This window comes from Lacerta agilis, chromosome 2 (genome assembly GCF_009819535.1).
Source record: "Lacerta agilis isolate rLacAgi1 chromosome 2, rLacAgi1.pri, whole genome shotgun sequence".
In the NCBI taxonomy this organism is placed as follows: domain Eukaryota; kingdom Metazoa; phylum Chordata; class Lepidosauria; order Squamata; family Lacertidae; genus Lacerta; species Lacerta agilis.
In genome coordinates, this window is record NC_046313.1 from 115,375,372 (window position 1) to 115,397,414 (window position 22,043).

At 43.9% G+C, this 22,043-nt stretch overlaps 1 protein-coding gene across 1 annotated transcript; it reads right to left on the reverse strand.

Annotated features, from left to right (window-relative positions):
• Positions 1 to 183: 183 nt before the first annotated feature.
• On the reverse strand, positions 184 to 20,751 carry LOC117042537 (zinc finger protein 420-like). The gene is made up of 10 exons (XM_033142079.1): positions 20,703 to 20,751; positions 18,132 to 18,293; positions 14,141 to 14,214; positions 12,000 to 12,123; positions 10,571 to 11,080; positions 7,066 to 7,167; positions 5,067 to 5,156; positions 4,034 to 4,116; positions 3,121 to 3,247; positions 184 to 2,303 (listed from the first exon to the last, which is right to left on the reverse strand). Exons 1-10 carry the CDS (start codon positions 20,749 to 20,751, stop codon positions 184 to 186), a joined length of 3,441 nt encoding a protein of 1,146 aa, XP_032997970.1.
• Positions 20,752 to 22,043: the final 1,292 nt, after the last annotated feature.

A 22,043-nucleotide genomic window follows, 5' to 3' on the forward strand; every position in this document is an offset into this window, starting at 1 on the left:
ATCTTTCATATGCTCCCTGTAGGAGTTCTTGATATAACTGAAGATCTTTCCACACTCCAAAACCTTCTAAGATGTTTCCCCTATTTGAGTTATTTGCACTCTAGTCAGGTAGGTCCTGCAACCAAAGCTGTTATGTTTAGTAAGTGGCTACTCTGACTAAAGCTATTGTTGCACTTCAAACATTTAAATGGTTTCTTCCCCTGTATGAGTTCTTAGATGCCGATTAAAGTAGCCACTCTGACTGAAGCTCTTTCCACACTCCAAGCATTTATAAGCTTTCCCCACTGTATGAATTCTTTGATGTGAGCGAAGAGAGCTATTGTCAATGAAGTTCTTTCCACACTCGCAGCATTTATAAGGTTTTTCTCCTGTATGAGTTCTTTGATGCGAGGTAAGAGAGCTACTGTGCCTGTATGTCTTTCCACACTGCAAGCATTCATGAGGTTTCCCCCCCGTATGAGTTCTTTGATGCGAACGAAGGTGGCTTCTTTCCCTGAAGCTCATTCCACACTCCCAGCATCTGTAAGGCTTTTCCTCAGTATGAGTTCTTTGATGAACGGTAAGGGATGCAGGGTAACGAAAGCTCTTTCCACACTCCAAACATGAATGAGGTTCCTCACCTGTATGAATTCTTTGATGCATAGTGAGAGAGTAACCCGAACTGAAGCTCTTTCCACACTCAAAACATTTATAAGGTTTCTTCCCTGTATGAACTGTAAGATGTTGATTAATGGCAGCACTGTGACTGAAGCTCTTTCCACACTCCCAGCATCTATAAGGTTTCTCCCCTGTATGAGTTCTTTCATGTATAGTGAGCCGGCCACTCCGATTGAAGCTCTTTCCACATTTGAGGCATTTATAAGGCTTTCCACCTGCATGAGTTCTTTGATGCAAAGTAAGGGAGTCTTTGGAACTGAAGTTCTTTCCACATTTCAAACACTTAAAAAGTTTTTCCCTTGTATGAATTTTTTGATGTTTGGTAAGAGTGTCACTGTCACTAAAGCTCCTTCCACACTCCAAGCATCTATAAGGTTTGCCCCCTGTATGAGTTCGTTGATGTCTTGTGAGCTGGCTACTCTGAACGAAACTCTTGTCACATTCCAAACATTTATAAGGTTTTTCTCCTGTGTGACGTCTTTGATGCAAAGCAAGGGAGTCTTTGCGACTGAAGCTCTTTCCACACTCCAAACACTTGTAAGGTTTTTCTCCTGTATGAATTCTATGATGTATACTGAGATAGTTACCCTGACGGAAACTCTTTCCACAGTCAAAACATTTATAAGGTTTCTCCCCTGTATGAATTCTTTTATGCGAGGTAAGTGAGTTACTGTCAATGAAGCTCTTTCCACACTCCCAGCATCTATAACGTTTATCGCCTGTATGAGTTCTTTCATGTATAGTGAGCTGGCCACTCCGATTGAAGTTCTTTCCACATTTCAGACATTTATGAGGCTTTATGCCTGTGTGAGTTCTTTGATGGGTAGTGAGATGTTCACTTTGACTAAAGCTCTTTCCACACACCCAACATCTATAAGGATTGCCCCTTGTATGAGTTCTTTTATGTCTTGTGAGGTGGCTACCCTTAATGAAACTCTTTCCACATTCCAAACACTTGTAAGGTTTTTCTCCTGTGTGACTTCTTTGATGCAAAATAAGGGAGTCTGTGCGACTAAATTTCTTTCCACACTCCAAGCATTCATAAGGTTTGTCCCCTGTATGAATTCTTTGATGCTTAAGGATGGAGGCACTGTGCCTAAAGCTCTTTCCACACTCCAAACATTCATAAGGTTTCTCCCCTGTATGAATTCTTTGATGCATACTGAGAGTGTTACCCCGACTGAAGCTCTTTCCACACTCCAAACATTTATAAGGTTTCTCCCCTGTATGAATTCTTTGATGCAGGGTAAGAGAGTTACTGTCAATGAAGCTCTTTCCACACTCCAAACATTTATAAGGCTTGAACCTTTTCCCATACTCCCAGCCTTCATGTGGTTTTTCACCTGAGTGCTCCATGGGGTCACGAAGAGTCAGAGACGACTGAACAATTGAACAACAACAAAGCCTTGATCGAGAAGGAAATCTCTTTCCACACACTTTACATTCATACTTTTTCTCCCCTTTCGTGATTTGTTTTCCATTAACATGAGAAGCAGTGGAATCTTTCCCCGCCTTCTGAATTTCTCTCCCCTCTTGTCTCCTGGTTCCCTCTTGAACCTGCAATTTCCATTGCTCCTCCTGCTCCTCAGCTCTTTCAGGTGCCACTTCTGATGGTTCCCCCTCTCTTCGGATCCCCCAAACATCTCCTGGTGGATTAAAAGGAAAGCTAATGAAATGCTGCATTTTTATAAAAGCCTGTCTGTATAAGACCTCTGCCACATTGAAGTTGCTTGTGTCTCCTTTTATATTGCATCATCTACAAAAAATTCTCTTCCTCAAATGGGCAGCCTACTGTTCTGCCACAGCGACTGAAATCTTTGGGCCTCCCATCAGCCCCAGCAACCATGCCTGGTGGACAGAGAGGATGATAGGAGTCCTTGTTCAGCAAGGCATAGAATGGGACATGGGGACCCTACACATGTCTAATGGGTGCAAGGAGATGCTTGGGAGTGAGAAGAAAGGGTTTTAGAACTTGTTTGGGGGTTGGGAGCCTCAAGGATCTCTCCCCTCTCCCAGAAACACCTACTGTGTAGCCTCAGTTCCCAAATCAACTGGCTCCTCCCCCACATCTGTGTGTGTGTGTGTGTGTGTGTGTGTGTGAGAGAGAGAGAGAGAGAGAGAGAGAGAGAGAGACTGGGAAGAGAAGAGCAGGTTCAGATCCTTTGCAGGCAGAGTCTGGGCCTGGACCTCACTATACTACAAATCCCAATGCTCTGGAAACAGCTGTTCACCTCGCTCATAATGGGGTGGACTCTCCTTTATTGGAGATTTTTAAACAGAGGTCTTGGCCACCTGTCAGGAATACTTGAGCTGTGACTCCTGCCTTGTAGGGGGTCAGAACAGACGACCCTGGGGATCCCTTCAAACTCCACAATTCAATGAGTCTATTCACAAAATGTCCTCATCCAAGTGGCAGCCCACTCTTCTCCCTCCTAAATTGAGAAAATAAAAATGCATCCTTACCCACAGATACCACCATCTCATTAATCTCCAGCATGACCTCCTTATACAGAGCTCTCTGTCCTGGATCCAGCAGGGCCCATTCCTCGTCAGTTACACTGAAGGAGACCTCTTCAATGTTCACCAATCCCTAGAAGAAAACAAATCCCTTCCTCATATATACTTCAGGGAAAGGTGTGGAAACAATGTACCTTTCAATCCAACTGAACAGTGGGCAAGTGTGGGGTTTTTCCCTTCAGTGTTTAGAGAATAACCAAATGCAAATGGCATTTACCCATTAGTTCTTAAAGAAGATTCCATTTTCAGAAACTCCCCTATGAGGATTTTTCTAATTTACAGCAAAGGGGGTGAAGAAGGAATATAATAGCATGGTGTGGAGAAACAGGCTAAAGGACCGTTCAATTAAGCTAAATGGGAGCAGATTAAAGACAAACAGCAGAAAGCACTTCTTCACACTATTAAACTCTCCAATTCACTCCAACAACATGGAAAAATGGCAGCCAAATTAAGAGAATTAGGCAAATTCATAGCAGATAAGGTTATGACTACCAGCCATGACCGCTGTGCACTGCCTCCACTTGTTATGGGCAGTATAATACGCCTGACTGCCACTTCCTGGCAATCACCTGAAGAGTGCTGTTGCATTCAGCTCCTGGTTGCAAATTTCCCAGAGGCATCTAGTTAATATCTGTTGGAATAGGATGCTGGACTAGGTGGGCTAATGGCCTGATCCACCAACTAGGCTTTCCGTAGGTCATGTTTACAGTTTCATGCGCAAAACTCAGTGGAGCCAGGCCAATTCCTCAGAGGCAGCAGCCTCAGAAGCAAAAGTTAAGAGTCCGGCCCCTGCAACAAGGTCCCTGAAGGACGCATTCCAGCTATCCCCAAACTCTCTCCCCAATGATCTTTCCCCTACCTGAGCTGGACGCATGGTGATTGCTTCCTCTCCAGGGTATCGTAGGGAGGGTCCACATTGTTTGTCCGATGCCATTGCACAGCCTATGAAAGGGAAGATGGTGGCCTATGAACTCATGAAAACATTGAAAAGGAAGTTCCTAACTGCCCAAATGGACAAGTGTGGTGACCAAACAGGACCTGAGAGGCTAAAGAGTGTTTAGTGAGATTTATTTTAAATACATCAACAGAAGACCAGTAAATGCGTTTTCAGGAAATGTGGAAAAAAGAGGGAGAAATAAGGAGCAGCCTATGGAGATCCTTTCTTTTTTATAAGGGCCTTTCATTTAATCAAACGTGTGGGTAACTACCGGTAAATTTAACACTTGGAAAAGTGAGACGCAGAGAGAAACCTGGAAGGGTTGCCCAGGCCTTAGGAGTTCCTTTTAATGCATTCCCTCCCCATACTCTCTGCCCGAAAGCCCCAAATTCTAACTTGTGTAAAGAGCAAACCTTCCCAGCCTATTTCACAACAGGCAAAAGACAAGCAGAGAGGGAGGATAAAGCAAAGAATTGTGGTGGTAGAAATATTAATATTTAGCTTATTTGTTTTTAGAAGTGGTGGCTGTATGCATATTGGTCTCCACGTGGGTCTGTGGATTTTAGCTGCGTTCCCTGTTTATTTTAATCCACTTGGGAGACTTTTTTTTTTGCATAAAGCAGTTTAGAAATTTGGAAAACAAACTGAAAGTAACAGATATTCTGCAGAGGAGCAGGGCCTTCGTTCTCTATTAAAAAAAAACTTTCTCTCTCTCGGGTTGAGCCTCTCAGGAGGCTCCTCTTCTGCCCTATGAAGAAGTGTGCATGCACACGAAAGCTCATACCAAGAACAAACTTAGTTGGTCTCTAAGGTGCTACTGGAAAGAATTTTCTATTTTATTTTGTTTTGCCCTATGGGAGTCCCAGCTCTTTCCACCTTCCTCGGTCTCTCCCTCCCTCCTTCCTTCCCCGCATGGGACCTGGAGGGGGCAGGACTGGAGGAGAAGCGGCCTTACCTGCGGAGAAAGAACGGGAGAAGATCTTCTGCGAGGAGTCCAGAAGATCCTCCAAGCAGAGCAGCCACGTGCCCCGCCAACCAGGCGCCTCTCACAGGAAGGAAGGAAAGACCCGGGACAGGAAGCGGAAGCTTCTCCTCCGGCGACGCTTCCGCTCTAGGAATCTGAACTCCGTGGCTCCGCTTAAGCCTTGCGGAGCCCAGCGGCGGGAACCTCCCCTTCGCTCTTCTTTCCTTTTTTCACTGGGAGCCTTTTTGGCTGAGGAGCAGGTTGCAAAGGCTCCGAGTAAATAAAGAATACGTCGTTTAGGTGGTTACAACTATATAATATGCATACCTATGTTTAAATACATAATAACCATTTCATCTCAACATTAAGACATCCTTAATTCAAATTAATGTACAATAAGGCAAGCAAGTTGAAAGGGATTACCATGGAATCAGGCCAAATAACAAAATCCGCCTCCTAAAACAAAATGTCACTTTCAGGGGAATGCTTTTAAATTTTTTTCTTTTAAAATTGTGACAAATCTATACATCCTTTCTGCTGTGGGTGGTACTAGTGAAGGTGGGCCCTGTGACATTTTCATAACTAGAAGACGGAATACCAAAACAAGACAGTGCTGGAATCTGGAGGTCAAGAGATACTGTTTTCTGTGGAACTATCATTTGGTAAAATAGTTGCCCAGCCAGTGTAGAACGATAAAATACCTATAAAATCAGCTTAGACCGTTAAAAATCTGTTTCCTGTTTTCTAAGGGCAGTGAATTTCAAACTTTTTGAGTTTACGGCTGCCTTGACCATCCAAGTTCTTATTGCATTACCCCTGTGCGATAGGGAAACCCCACTTTCTCAGGTAAATGGGAATTCCTCCATTCCATCCCAACCCCCTTTTTAGTGGCAGGTGTTTTTGGCACGTGTGTAAATGGGAGCATGTCTGCTGATTGCCCTGTTTGACTTTTTACTAGTGCTTGCCAAACTAAAGAAACTTTCCATATTGCTGGCTTTAAATTTAATTGTGGGAATGGGACCCAGGCACAAGAAATTCGGGAAGGAGAAGGAATCAAACAGCAGATACATTAAGCTAAAACAGGCATCAGTTGGCCACAATTACTGGCAATCATAGAATCCCATCGGTGTGGACACCTGCATTAATGTTACAGTTTTATATCTTATTTTTAATCCAAATTGTTTTATTTATTGAACCGTCCTTTGTTGGGCAGCATGCAATAATGGCAGTGAAAAAATGCTTTATTATTTGGAGCGGGGGGGGGGGGTTGGCATTAAAAGAAGTTGAAACATGGATATGTAAATATAACTCCACGTAGAAGAACAATCTGCAGCATAGCCACTGTAAGGAATTGTTCTGTTTTTCTTTTTCTTAGGAATGAGCTAAGAGATCAATGTCAGGTCCTATGGGAGGGATGCAGAAGAACAGAGATGATGGTGAAAGGCTGGAAAATTAAAAAGGAGAAGTAGGCACCTCACCTGGGAATAAGCAAAGATATCAAACAAGAAACTTATATACATGCAAGATACAAACTGTGGGAGGCAGTGAAAGATAGGCATGCCTGGTGTGCTTTGGTCCATGGGGTCACGAAGAGTCGGACACGACTAAACAACTGAACAACAAAAGATACAAAAGATAGACCTGCTCCAAGTTGTTTATTATTATATTTATTTATCAATTTTTATATTTCTGTTTATATTCCAAAGCAACCAATGAGGACATTTATTTTTATATTTCTCTTTATGTTGCCCAATATGGACAAGGAATTGACAATGCATTTGGTTACATCAGCAAGGGATATATGTGCCACTTCTGCTAATGTGCTTTCTAGGCCTTGTACAAGTCATTTGCCCCATAACCTGTCAGACATGGGCCCACCATCTGCAGGTGATACTTCAGGCATGTCCAACCCGTCGATCGTGAGACACTTGTTTACTTATCCGCCCAAGGGTCCTTTTTACCTTTTGCCTTTCATATTTTTCGATCGTACCATCCACGCTGCAAGGTGGCAGCGTCACTCCAAGCACCGAAGAAAGTGGGTCAGGGCTGCAGCGGTGCTGCGTCTGGAGGATGCCGTTCGCCTCTTCCTCCTCTGGGAAGGAAGCAGGGGAGCTTGGCTACGGTTCCCCCACCAATTACACATTTACTGGGGAGGAAGCCCTCCTGAACAGTGTGAAAACATGATGGGGGGGGGACTGAGATATGTGTGATGATGGGAGCGTGGAAAATGGTGGAAGGAGCAATGAGAAGCAGGCAGAGTAAGAGAGCTGGGGAGAGGTGTGTGTGATGCTGATGGAAGAGAGGGGGCTAATAATAACACTAAATAATAACAATAAATTAATAATAATAATAATAATAATAATAATAATAATAATAATAATAATAATAATAATAATACCCCACCCATCTGGCCGGGTTTCCCCAGCCACTCTGGGCGGCTTCCTGCAAAATATTAAAATACACTAATTCATCAAATATTAAAAGCTTCCTTAAACAGGTCTGCCTTCAGGGCTTAGTATGGCTTTCCCAATGGGGAAGGGGGCAGCTGCCAGGATGGATGTGAGAGGGAGTTATACCTCCGACAGGGAAGGAGGGAGTAGCTGCTGTCCCCACCTCCTCCTCCTCTGCCAGCTACTGTAGGGAAGCAGGTGAGCAAAGCCACAGGGATGGAGCCCGGTGACTAGCTACAAGGGAGGAGGAGGAGAAGGCTTCCTCTGGATCCACTTCCGATGTTGGAAGATCCCTCCCTTTTTCTCTCTCTGGGAGGCTTTGGCATGCGAGTCTGGGGGGGAGCCCACCATCCTGGGGGTCTTGGTGGGAATGGACCTTGAGAGATACATGCAGGCACCTCAAAAGTGGTGGGTTTCCGAGTCCTCTGCGAAGTGGGTCTGAGTTAAATTCATCTGCACAGTCAATGCTGAATGGAAGGACCCCTGCCTGCAACGAGCCCACCACATGTAAAAACAAAACAGTGCTTTCTTTGGCACTTGTCAGAAAAAGGTGAAAATTCTGGAGAGTAGACCACACCCAACCTGAAGTTGGACATGCCTGTGATACCAGTGTGGTCAGCAGAGTATGCAGCAGAACATTGGAGGATTCCCCGTAGCCAGCTTTTCCCAGTTTTCCGTTAAGAGAAAAACTCATTTCCCATGCGGTTCAGTTCAAAGTATAAAGTGTTTATTGTCTTAAAACACAGGGCAAAGATAAACACACTAACAACTACTATCAGACAGTTCTTCTGGTCTTAGAAATATACAAGTGAGATCCACTAGCACTTTCCACGGTGGCTCACACTGGTGTGCAAAACTCACCCAATATAGCTGCTCATACTCTCCCCTCCTGAATGCAATGCAGTCTTGACTTTTACACCTGCCTCTGCAGGCATGGAGATACCTGAGATGAAGGGAGGATGGATGAGTCAACAGGCCAGATATTCAACCTTGTACTTCTGCAAGGTTAGCCAGGGCACTTGTGCCAGACATGGGAGATGTGCTGCCTCAAAACACAGACCAAGCCTTCAGCCCGATCATTTTCCAAACTGCACCACCACGCCTGATGTGGCATGCACAAGCAACCAGCAGCTTCTCCTGCATGACAACTCCAGCTGTTCCTCTTGCTTTAAGCTGCTCCTTGACCATGGAGTAAATGCAGGAGGGGATGGAGGAGAGTTTGATGGCTGGACTCTATCTGGGACTTGGTCTTCCACCTCTGAGCCTCCTTGAAATTCCTCTCCACCTCTGATCTCCCAGACTTCTCCTCTACCACCATCCATCTCATGCCTCAAGGGTGGCAGAGACCACCAATTGATGGCCTGTTCCCCTGCATTTTTACCCTGTCACCCTGCCCAATCTCTGGACTTTTTAAATAAATTTTATTTTTAACTTTCAACTTTTACAAACTTTTAAGCCACAAAAACAAAGACTTTACAAATCTAATTTCCCTTCCCTTCAACTCCCCCCTCCCTTCTGCAGTTATTTCATATCTTTTTGTTACTACATATCCAATTCAAAGATATTTATAAATCTTCCCCTATCCTCCCCTTAATTATCTCTTACTGCACGTGTTTATATCAATCCCAATAACGTTTTGTTTACAACATGTCCTCAAATAATCAGTAAATTTTCCCCATTCTATTTTTAAAAGTTGACTAAGGAAGATTGGCAATTAAAATTAATGGAATATGCACTAATGGCAAAATTCACTGGAAAATAAGAAATAAAAAAGAGAGACCAATCTTTGAACTTTTGACAGTACCTCACATTGGCTTAATGGAGAAGGGCCACAAATTGCCTCTATGCTGAAGAGGCAGGCCTCTCCTCCAAAATGGAAGGCAAACGGCCTCATAACAAAAAAGTCTATTATAAAAAAAACAGAGTTAAGGAAAAATAAACTTAAAGTGTCAGAAGCAAAATCTAGCAGAAAGCACAATCTTTGGTTTGCTTGCTGCCGGAGCTCTTGATATGATTGAAGATCTTTCCACACTCCAACCCCTTCTAAGATGTTTCCCCTATTTGAGTTATTTGAGGTCTAGTCTGGTAGGTTCTGCAACCCAAGCTCTTATGTTAGTAAGTTGGCTACTCTGACAAAAGCTCTTGTCGCACTCCAACATTTAAAAGGTTTTTCCCTTGTATGAGTTTTTAGATGCCGATTTAAGTGGCTACTCTGACTAAAGCTCTTGTTGCACTCAAAACATTTATAAGGTTTTCCCCCTGTATGGGTTCTTAGATGCCGATTAAAGTGGCAACTCTCACTGAAACACTTTCCACACTCCAAACATTTATAAGGTTTTCCCCCTGTATGGGTTCTTAGATGCCGATTAAAGTGGCCACTTTCACTGAAACACTTTCCACACTCCAAGCATTTATAAGGTTTTTCCCCTGTATGAATTCTTTTATGTAAGCTAAGAGCCCTACGGTGCCTGTATGTCTTTCACACTGCAAAACATTCATGAGGTTTCCCCCCGTAGGAGTTATTTGATGCAAACAAAGGTGGCTTCTTTCCTTTTTCCCCTGTGTGAGTTCTTTGATGCTTAGTCAGCTTGTCACTGTGACTGAATTTCTTTTCACACTCACAACATTTATAAGGTTTTTCCCCTGTATGAGTTCTTAGATGCCGATTAACGTGGCTACTCTGACTAAAGCTCTTGTCGCACTCCAAACATTTATAAGGTTTTTCCCCTGTATGAGTTCTTAGATGCCGATTCAAGTGGCCACTATCACGGAAACATTTTCCACACTCCAAGCATTTATAAGATTTTCCCCCTGTATGAATTTTTTTATGTAAGCTAAGAATGCTACGGTGCTTGTATGTCTTTCCACACTGCAAACATTCATGAAGTTTACCCCCATATGAGTTATTTGATGCAAACGAAGGTGGCTTCTTTCCTTTTCCTCCTGTGTGAGTTCTTTGATGCTTAGTCAGGTTGTCACTGTGACTGAATTTCTTTCCACACTCACAGCATTTATAAGGTTTATCCTCTGCATGAGTTGATTTACCGGTATATCTTGTGAGGTGGCTACTCTTAATGAAGCTCTTTCCATATTCCAAACACTTGTAAGTTTTTTCTCCTGTGTGACTTCTTTGATGCAAAGTAAGGGAGTCTGTGCGACTGAAGCTCTTTCCACACTCCAAACATTTATAAGGCTTATCACCCATATGAGTGTTTTCATGCGTAGCAAAGGACTCACTGTGAATGAACCTTTTCCCATACTCCCAGCATTCATATGGATTTTCACCTGAGTGCTCTCTTTGATGTGAAGTAAGCCTTGAACGAGAAGGATATCTCTTTCCACACACTTTATATTCATACTTTTTCTCCCCTTTGGTGATTTGGTTTCCATTAACCTGAGAAGCAGTGGAATCTTTCCCCGCCTTCTGAATTTCTCTTCCCTCTTCCCTCTTGGCTCCAACTTGAAACTGCAGTTTCCGTTGCTCCTCCTGCTCCTCAGCTCTTTCAGGTGCCACTTCTGATGCTTCCCCATCTCTTCGGATCCCCCAAGCATCTCCTGGTGGATTAAAAGGAAAGCTAATGAAATGCTGCATTTTTATAAAAGCCTGTCTGTATAAGGCCTCTGCCACACTGGAGTTTAATGTGGACTTGAAGTTGCTTGTGTCTCCTTCTTTTATATTGCATCATCTAAAGGAAATCCTCGTCCTCAAATGGGCAGCCTACTGTTCTGCCACAGCGACTGAAATCTTTGGGCCTCCCATCAGCCCCATCAACCATGGCTGGTGGACAGAGAGGATGATGGGAGTTCTTGTTCAGCAAGCCATTGAATGGGACATGGGGCCCCTACACATGTCTTATGGGTGCAAGGAGATGCTTGGGAGTGTACCTACTCAAGTTGCAAAAAAAGATTTGTAGGGGCTTGCAGGGTCAGAGATCCCTTAGCCCTCATCCCTCTTTTCTTTCCCTTCCACAAGCAAAATCTAGAAATAATTGTGATGTAGAAGAAGGGGTTTTAGAACTTGTTTGAGGATTGGGAGCCACTAGTGTGGCTGTTGGGTGCAGTTTCCCAAATAGCCTCAAGGATCTCTCCCCTCTCCCAGAAACACCTACTGTGTAGCCTCAGTTCCCAAATCAGCTGGCTCCCCCCTCCCCCCCTCTCTGTGTGACTGGGTAAAGAGAGCAGGTTCAGATCCCTTGGGCCTCACTTGGACCTCACTACAATTCCCTGAAAACAGCTGTTCACCTCGCTCATAATGTGGTTAATTCTCCTTTATTGGAGATTTTTAAACAGAAGTCTGGGCCATCTGTCAGGAATACTTGAGCTGTGACTCCTGCTTTGTAGGGAGTCGGAACAGATGTCCCTGGGAACCCCTTCAAACTCTACAATTCAGTGAGTCTATTCACAAAATGTCCTCATCCAAGTGGCAGCCCACTCTTCTCCCTCCTAATTTCAGAAAATAAAAAAGCATCCTTACCCACAGATACCACCATCTCATGAATCTCCAGCATGACCTCCTCATACAGAGCTCTCTGTCCTGGATCCAGCAGGACCCATTCCTCGTCAGTAAAACTGAAGACCTCCTCAATGTTCACCAATTCCTAGAAGAAAACAATTCCCTTCCTCATATACTATTCAGGGAAAGGTATGGAAACAATCTACCCTCCAATCCATTTGGAGAGTGGGCAATTTGGGTTTTTTTACCTTCGTTCATTCCAGTGCAGAGGGCCTTCTCGGTAGTGGCGCCCACCCTGTGGAACTCCCTCCCTTCAGATGTCAAAGAGATAGACAACTACCAGACATTTAGAGGACATCTGAAAGCAGCCCTGTTTAGGGAAGCTTTTAATGTGTGATATTTTAATGTATTCTGATTTTTGTTGGAAGCCACCCAGAGTGGCTGGGGAAATCCAGCCAGATTGGCGGGGTACAAATGGGCCATTCCATTGTCACGGGTGGGACACTTTGACCATGTTTTTTGGTATTCACACATGTGTAACAATGTAAATACACATAAAAATTAACAACCAAAATTTAAACTATGTTCTTAATAAGATACTGAACATTTGACTAATTTTTTATTGTTTTTATGGATATTTTGACAATTTTATTAATGTTAAAAGTGTGTCACGGGTGGGACAAAAAAAGGACATGGAGCTTGAGATAAGTTTGATTTATGGAAAAACTCTGTGAGTTGGGAGGTGAATCAATGATAAACTCAGCATATCTGTTTAAATCAATGTTTATTGGTTACAACTATGCAATCAGGAATTAAGTTTAAGAAATTTAACGATACAAAATTAAGGAAAAATGCTGTCACGGGTGGACAATCATCAGAAAACTTTTAACTTGAACACTTCTGTGAAGACTACGTGGGTGGACTTTTGAAAAGAAGGTCCATAAAATAAACTTCTTTTGTCTTTAGCTTTTTAAAAAATGGTTAGACTGCACGTTTGGAATCTTCCTCACCAAAGTCCAGTGCTCATGTAGCATTCTTATCAGGCTCATTTTTCACGGAATGGCCCAAATAATAATAATAATCATAATAATAATAATAATAATAATAATTATTTAGAAAATAAACAAATGCAAATGGCATCTACCCATTAGTTCTTAAAGAGGATTCCAAATAAAGCTACCAATATCGTAGTGCTGGTGTAGCTACCTTTAGAATGCTGTATAGTTCCAACTGGCTATCCTCAAAAATTGCATTGCAGAGCCAGAAAACATTGAGAAAGAACCAACAAATAATAAAGGGTTTCACCAAAGGTGCTAAGAAGGAATATTATAGAATGGTGTGAAGAAAGAGGCTAGAGGAAGGTATTTCTTACTCTAGATGATACTGAAGCCCAGGACCGTTCAATTAAGCTAAATGTGAGCAGATTAAGGACAAACAACAGAAAGCACTTCTTCATACCATTAAACTCTGCAATTCACTACAACAACATGCAGAAACGGCTGCCAAATTAAAAGAGAATTAGGCAAATTCATAACAGATAAGGTTATGATGGACTACCAGCCATGACAGCTGTGCACTGCCTCCACTTGTTATGGGCAGTATAATACTCCTGACTGCCACTTCCTGGGAATCAACTGAAGAGTGCTGTTGCGTTCAGCTCCTGGTTGCAAATTTCCAAGAGGCATCTACAGTGGTGCCCCGCTAGATGAATGCCTTGCTAGACGAAAAACTCGCTAGACGAAGGCATTCGTCTAGCGGGAGGCTGCCCCGCAAAACGAAAAAGTCTATGGGGCTGCCTTGCAAGACGAAAATTTTTCGTCTTTTTTTTCTCGTCTAGCGAAAACCGCGGTTTACATTGCCGCTTCGCTAGACGAAAAACCCACTAGACGAAAATACTCGCAGAACGAATTATTTTCGTCTAGCGGGGCACCACTGTAGTTAATATCTGTTGGAATAGGATGCTGGACTAGGTGGGCTAATGGCCTGATCCACCAGCTAGGCTTTTCGTAGGTCATGTTTATGATCTCATGTTTATGGTCTCGAGCCAACCCACTTCCTCAGAAGCAGCAGCCTCAGAAGCACACGGGTAAGAGTCTGATCCCTCCAAGGAGGGACGCACTCTAGCTATCCCCCAAATCTCTCCTCAATTATCTTTCCCTTACCTCAGCTGGACGTATGGTGATCTCTTCCTCTCCAGGGTATCGTAGGGAGTCTTGCTCTGATGCCATTGCACAGTCTGTGAAAGGGAAGACGGTGGCTTAAGAACTCAAATCAAATCAAATTTTATTAAACGGTCACAGACCAAATCGTCCTCTTCAACTGAACAATGAAGCACACACAAGACAAACACACGAAAAAACAGCATTTCAAAATTAAGATCTTAAATAAAATTAAACATTTGCCTTTGCCTGCACATTGTCAATGGATAGCTCATACGATTAATGTTGCCAAATTCTGCGTTTCTGCTATTAGACGCAGGAAATATGAGCTTAAGAACTCATGAAAACAATGAAAAGGACGTTCCTAATTGCCCAAACGGACAAGAGTGTGGTGACCAAACAGGACCTGAGAGGCTAAAGAGTGTTTGGAAGGATTTATTTGAAATACATCAACAGAAGACCAGCAAATGCTTTTTAAGTTACGAAAGGTCGGACAGTAATATTATGAATGAGAAACCAGTGGCATGCTACACATTGCAGAAATGTGGAAAAAAAGAGGGAGAAATAAGGAGCAGCCTATGGAGATTCTTTCTTTTTATAAGGGCATTTCTTTTAATAAAACGAGAAGATTGGGGTAACTACCGTACATTTAGCACCTGGGAGGAGGGTGGCGCTGTGGTCTAAACCACAGAGCCTAGGGCTTGCCGATCAGAAGGTCGGCGGTTCAAATCCCTGCCATGGGGTGAGCTCCCGTTGTTCGGTCCCAGCTCCTGCCAACCTAGCAGTTCGAAAGCACGTCAAAGTGCAAGTAGATAAATAGGTCCTGTTCTGGTGTGAAGGTAAACAGCGTTTCCGTGTGCTGCTCTGGTTCACCAGAAGCAGCTTAGTCATGCTGGCCACATGACCCAGAAGCTGTCTGCGGACAAACGCCGGCTCCCTCAGCCTATAGAGCGAGGCTGCAACCCCAGAGTCATCCGTGACTGGACCTAACGGTCAGTGGTACCTTTACCTTTTTACATTTAACACCTCCTTCATGGATCACTGCCTTTTCGTGGTGAAGGGGCTTTAATAACTCAGAGAAGCTATGAGCTATGCCGTGCAAGGCCACCCAAGATGAACATGTCATAGGGGAGAGTTTTGACTAAACATGATCCACCTGGAGCAGGAACCGGCAATCCCACTCCAGTATGACTGCCAAGAAAACTTCATGGACAATAACAACAGGCATATAAAGGTTATGATGCTGGAAGATGAGCCCCTCAGGTCAGAAGGCGTCCAACATGCTACTGTGGAAGAGTGGAGGACAAGTACAAGTAGATTCAGAGCTGATGAAGCAGCTGGGCCTAAGCTGAAAGGTCGTTCAGTTACGGATGTGCCTGGAAGAGAAAGGAAAGTCCAATGCTGTAAAGAAAAATATTGCATAGGAACCTGGAATGCAAGATCCATGAAGCTTGGTAAGCTGGATGTGGTCAAAAATCAGATGAAAAGAATAAATATTGACATCCTGGGGCATCAGTGAACTAAAATGGATGGGAATGGGCAAATTCAGTTTGGATGAATGTGGGCAAGACTCCCATAGAATAAATGGAGTGGCCCTCATAGTCAACAAAAGAGTGACAAAAGCTGTACTGTGCTGGGATGCAATCTCAAAAATGATAGAATGATCTCAATACGAATCCAAGGCAGACCTTTTAACATCACAGTAATCCAGGTTTAGCACCAATTACCGGTGCTGAAGAAACTGAAATTGAACAATTCTATGAAGACTTACAACACCTTCTAGAAATGACACCAAAGAAGGATGTTCTTCTCATTATAGGGGATTGGAATGCTAAAGTAGGGAGTCAAGAGATAACAGGAACAACTGGCATGTTTGGCCTTGGAGTTCAAAACGAAGCAGGGCAAAGGCTAATAGTGTTCTGTCAAGAGAACAAGCTGGTCATCACAAACACTCTTTTCCAACAATACAAGAGACGACTCTACACATTGACATCACCAGATGGGCAGCATCAAAATCAGATCTAGCAGAAGACATCAAGAAGAGGTGGCAAGAATACATAGAGGAATTATACCAGAAAGATATGGAGGTCTTGTACACCCCAGGTAGTGTGGTTGCTGACCTTGAGCCAGACATCCTGGAGAGTGAAGTCAAATGGGCCTTGAGCCAGACATCCTGGAGAGTGAAATCAAATGGGCCTTAGAAAGCACTGCTAATAACAAGGCCAGTGAAAGTGATGATATTCTAGCTGAACTATTTAAAATTTTAAAAGATGATACTGTTAAGGTGCTACACTCAATACGCCAGCAAGTTTGGAAAACTCAGCAGTGGCCAGAGGATTGGAGAAGATCAGTGTACATCTCAATCCCAAAGCAGGGCAGTGCCAAAGAATGCTCCAACTACTGCACAATTGTTCTCATTTCATACGCTAGCAAGGTTATGCTTAAAATTCTACAAGGCAGGCTTAAGCAGTATGTGGACCGAGAACTCCCAGAAGTGCAAGCCGGATTTTGAAGGGGCAGAGGAACCAGAGACCAAATTGCAAATATGTGATGGATTATGGAGAATCATAGAATCATAGAGTTCGAAGAGACCACAAGGGCCATCCAGTCCAACCCCCTGCCAAGCAGGAAACACCATCAAAGCATTCCTGACAGATGGCTGTCAAGAAAGCTAGAGAGTTCCAGAAAAACCATCTAATTCTGCTTCATTGACTACACAAAAGCTTTTGACTGTGTCGACCACAACAAACTATCACAAGTTCTTAAAGAAATGGGAGTGCCCGATCACCTCATCTGTCTCCTGAGAAATCTCTATGTGGGACAAGAAGCTACAGTTAGAACTGGATATGGAATAACTGATTGGTTCAAAATTGGGAAAGGAGTATGACAAGGCTGTATATTGTCTCCCTGCTTATTTAACTTACCGGGTACCATGCAGAATTCATCATGAGAAAGGCTGGGCTGGATGAATCCCAAACCGGAATTAAGAAAATAAAAGGGGAAGAAATGGAGGCAGTGAGAGATTTTACTTTCTTGCAGTAAACTGCAGATCACTGCAGATGGTGACAGCAGTCACGAATTTAAAGACGCCTGCTTCTTGGGAGGAAAGTGATGAGAAACCTAGACAGCATCTTAAAAAGCAGAGACATCACCTTGCCGACAAAGGTCCATACGTATAGTTAAAGCTATGGTTTTCCCAGTAGTGATGTATGGAAGTGAGAGCTGGACCATAAAGAAAACTGATCGCCAAAGAATTGATGCTTTTGAATTATGGTGCTGGAGGAGACTCTTGAGAGTCCCATGGACTGCAAGAAAATCAAACCTATCCATTCTTAAGGAAACCAGCCCTGAGTGCTCACTGGAAGGACAGATCCTGAAGCTGAAGCTCCGGTACTTTCCAGTCACATCCTTACCCGTCCCACTCCTGATGCCACAAATGTAGGGCAGCAGGACACGGTTTGAGGGAAATGGTTTCGTGGGATAGAGAGGGACTGCTGCCATGACCCTCAAGTCTTTCTCTGCTGACCCGGCAGCTTAGCTGCTGCAAACCAAAAAAATCTTTCTCAAAACTGAGATGAAGCCCATTCAGCCCGTTTATCTGGCAATTGCTGCAGCTACCAGTGACTGTCAGAATCAGGACCCAACACGACGTTACACTATGGAACTCGCTGAAAAAGAATTTTATTCACACCACCATTCATGGGCATAGCCAAGGGGGAGCAGCCTCCCAGATCAAATAAAACATTAGAAATACTTAACTTACTGACCAACCACACCAGTTCTTCCCCCAACAAAAGTCCTGCTCCCCACCAAGTCCTGCCCCAACAAAAACCCTGCACCCATGCCACCATTGAAAAACATTCCTTTCCTTTTCTACCTTTTATCTCTCACAGCCCAGAACTCTTGCCCTGCAACCTTCCTCGTTTTCTTGCCAGGGAAGCTTCCTCAACCCCAACATCTCCCCAGGTCCCCATCTCCATTCCCCAGAACTCACCAGATCCCTCTGGGGGTCCTGCGAAGGAACATTCAAAAGTTGTAGAAGATAGCCTGACCAGGTCCACCGTCCATCTTCCTCCTTCCATCCTTGCAAGGTCTGCAGGATCAGCCTCTTTCATCCTTCCTGAGGAGTTCAGAAGGCAAAACAAGCTGTAGGTTCCTTGGGAGAGAGGGAGAAGTAAAAGGAGTAAAAGGAGCCTCAGAGAAGCTGCAAGGATTCCTCTGCCTAGGTATTCTCCTGTCCCTGCAGAACCCCAAATGGGGCATATATATATGATGCTTTTGAATTATAGCGCTGGAGGAAACTCTTGAGAGTCCCATGGACTGCAAGAAGATCAAACCTATCTATTCTTAAGGAAATCAGCCCTGGGTGCTCACTGGAAGGACAGATCCTGAAGCTGAGGCTCCAATACTTTGGCCACCTCATGAGAAGAGAAGACTCCCTGGAAAAGACCCTGATGTTGGGAAAGATTGAGGGCACAAGGACAAGGGGATGACAGAGGACGAGATGGTTGGACAGTGTTCTCGAAGCGACTAGCATGAGTTTGGCCAAACAGCAGGAGGCAGTGGAAGACAGGAGTGCCTGGCGTGCTCTGGTCCATGGGGTCACGTCCAAGAGTCGGACACGAATAAACGGCTAAAGAACAACAAAACATTTAACACTTGGAAAAATGTATCTGAAGAAGTGTGCATGGACACGAAATCTCATACCATGAACAAACTTAGTTGGTCTCTAAGGTGCTACTTGAAGGAATTTTTTATTTTATTTTTATTTTGTTTTAGAAAAATGAGACATGGAAAGAAAACTGAAAGGTTTGCCCTGGCCTTATTAGTTCCTTTTAATTCCTTCCTTTACTCTCTGCCCAACAGCCCCAAATCTTAACATGTGTCAAGAGCAAACCAGCCCAGCATTTTTCGCAGCAGGCAAAAGACAAGCAGATAGGGAGGGGAAAAGCAAATATTGATTTAATATTTAGCTATCATACACACACACACACACACACACACACACACACATATATGATGGCTTTAGGCATATATCGGTTTCCACGTGGGTCTGTGGGTTTTAGCTGCGTTCTCTCTTTTATCTGCGATCCACTTGGGAGACTTTTTTTTTTTTGATGAAGCGGTTTAGAAATATTTAAAGTAATATAAAATTTAAAGTAATATAAAATAACTACAGCTGCTGCTGGCCAGGATACATTCTTAAGGACCAGTAATTTATTTCAAAGTGAAGTATTTTCAGTGCTGAGTATCAGAGCCTTCGTTCTCTATTTTTAAAAAAACCTTTTTCATCCGCTTGAGCTGTTCGGGGTCCGCCTGGCCTTCCTCCTTAAGAGGAGGCTCCTGCCCTGTGGGAGTCCCAGGAGGCATTTCTAGAGGCGCCCAACTGCCGCGGGGCGTTGCTAAGGGCAAGTGAGGCGTTGCTAGGGGGCACCCAACGGCCAACCGCCGCTTGGACACTCTATGGCCTCTGCTATTGCTAGACTCGCGCCTGCTGCCGATCACTTCCGGATCTCCTCACAGGGTTTTCTCCGGGCAGGGAGGGGGAGCCGCCTGCAGAATTCAACGGGCGGCCGCTTCTCGTGGGGAACCGACGGCGGAGGCGGGATGAGGTTCTCGCCTCATAAACGCCACAAGGATTTGCGTTGCCAGGAGAGGCAGCCTTCCCTGCGGAGAACGGAAGACGAAGACAAAGGCCCCTCCAGGCAAAGCAGCTGCGTTCCTATGACAACACTGAAAGGAAGGACAAGCTCGGGACAGAAAGCGGAAGCTCCTCCTCTGGAGACGGCCTCCCCTTCCGCTCTAGGAATCTGTGTTATGTGGCCCTGGTTAACCCTTGCGGAGCCACAGAGCTGCCCTTCCTGGAGCTGAAGGGAAGTCCTCCAGGATCCGGTCATTGGCACCCCGAGTGCAGAATCCTCTCCTCTAGCAGGTGCTCCATGCAAGATCCAGTGCCTTAGTGGTCAGCCTTAGTGTCAAAGAATCATCATCAATATTTATAATTATTATAATTATTATTATTATTATTATTATTATTATTATTATTATATTTATAAATACCCTGCCTTTCCCCATAACTGAGTGTCTGAGATCGTAGAAAGGATAATCTTTTCGTTAAGGAGATTAAAGAGGCATTAAACTCCCATATGGTCAAAATATAAAGATATGAATAACTATTTTAAAATATACCAAATAATCTTAAAAAGAAGCAACCAGTTCTTCGCCTCCCCTGCTCTGAGCCAGCTGGTCATTGTTAGAAGAACTAGTTTTTTTGCTGATGAGCAATATACAATGTCTCAAAGTAAATAAATAGTGTCATGTTTAGGAGGCTTACACCTATATAAAATACATACCTATACACGTTAAAATGCACAGCCTATACCATCAGAAAGTTTTTCCAAATGTTTAGTCGACATCCCTTCTTGTAACTTGAAGCTATTGGTTCGAGTCCTACCCTTCAGAGCAGGAGAAAACAAACTTATTCCCTCTTCCATGTGACAGGCCTTGAGATATTTAAAAATGGCTATCATATCTCCTCTCATTCTCTTTTCCACGCTAAACATACCCAACTCCTTCAGGCGCTCATCATAAGGCTTGTTTTCCAGACCCTTCATCCTCCTGGGTGCCTTCCCTTGCAAACGTTCCAGCTTAATAAATCTCTTCCAAGTTTTTTTATTAATTAAATAATGTTCTGTTTATAATCCAGAGCCCAGGCCAATGAGCACAAACAATAGGAAGTTCAGTTCTTTATTGGCAAAGCATTTGGTTACATCAGCAAGGGATATATGTAACACTTCTGCTAGTGTTAAAAACAAAGGTGTGCTAATAGGAGCCAACATATACCAGTGGCACATGCCCACAAGAGACCTCAGGTTCTTCTACCTACCTCTTGACTAGATTTCTGCAATACATTATACATGAGGCTCTTTGTGAAGAAGGCTCAGAAACCACAGGTGCTGCAGAAAGTGGCGGCCAGATTCCCAACTGGTGCATGATGCTCTGAGCATATAAAGCCTTCCTTCAGGAATCTGCCCACAACCTGCATTCATCATATGAGGTCTTTTTCACTCTACATTCCTCCAAGCGAGGTTCAGAGGGGTGGCAAGCATGGGACTTTTAGTGGTGGCTCCCATCACCCCAGGAGGCTACTTTGAGGAGGCAACAATACAGTGGTGCCCCACTAGACGAAAATAATTCGTTCTGCGAATCTTTTCATCTAGCGTTTTTTTCGTCTAGCGAAGCGGCAATGCAAACCGCGGTTTTCGCTAGATGAAAACAAAAAATTCGTCTTGCGAGGCAGCCCCATAGACAATTTCGTCTTGCGGGGCAGCTTTCCGCTAGACGAATGCCTTCATCTAGCGAGTTTTTCGTCTAGCGAGGCATTCGTCTGGCGGGGCACCACTGTATTTATTTTCAACAATGCTTTTGGCATTTAACTTGCAGAATTTTAGATATTCTTGGCCTCTTTAAGGGGCTCTGGTGTGCTTTCTATGTATACATGATTTTTTTGGATTTTAGTTAGATACAGCCACTTACAGGCTCTCATAGCTTCTCCCCACCTGAATGCAATGCAGTAATGACTTTTATACATGTGTCTGTCCATACAAACATTCCTGAGATAAAGGATGGATGAGTCAGCAGGCAGAATCTGGCCTTTGACTGTTGCTAGGTTACGCAGTGCACCTGGTGCTCTATCTCCCAACATCCAGATGTGGGGGAAACAACAGCACTCATTTATAAAATTACACCAACACGCCTGATCTGGTATGCACAAGCAACCAGCGATTTCTCCTGTACGACAGCTCCAGCTACAGTGGTACCTCTGGTTACATACTTAATTCGTTCCAGAGATCCGTTCTTAACCTGAAACTGTTCTTAACCGGAAGCACCACTTTAGCTAATGGGA

Excerpts from the sequence above, each read along its gene's own strand:
- LOC117042537 (XM_033142079.1), bottom strand. The coding sequence starts at position 20,751 with ATGAAGGGTCTGGAAAACAAGCCTTATGATGAGCGCCTGAAGGAGTTG. Across the intron at positions 14,215-18,131 it reads AGGACCCCCAGAGGGATCTG|ACTGTGCAATGGCATCAGAG; the intron begins GTGAGTTCTGGG and ends TCCCTTTCACAG. Across the intron at positions 11,081-11,999 it reads TGAGATGGTGGTATCTGTGG|GAGATGCTTGGGGGATCCGA; the intron begins GTAAGGATGCTT and ends TTAATCCACCAG.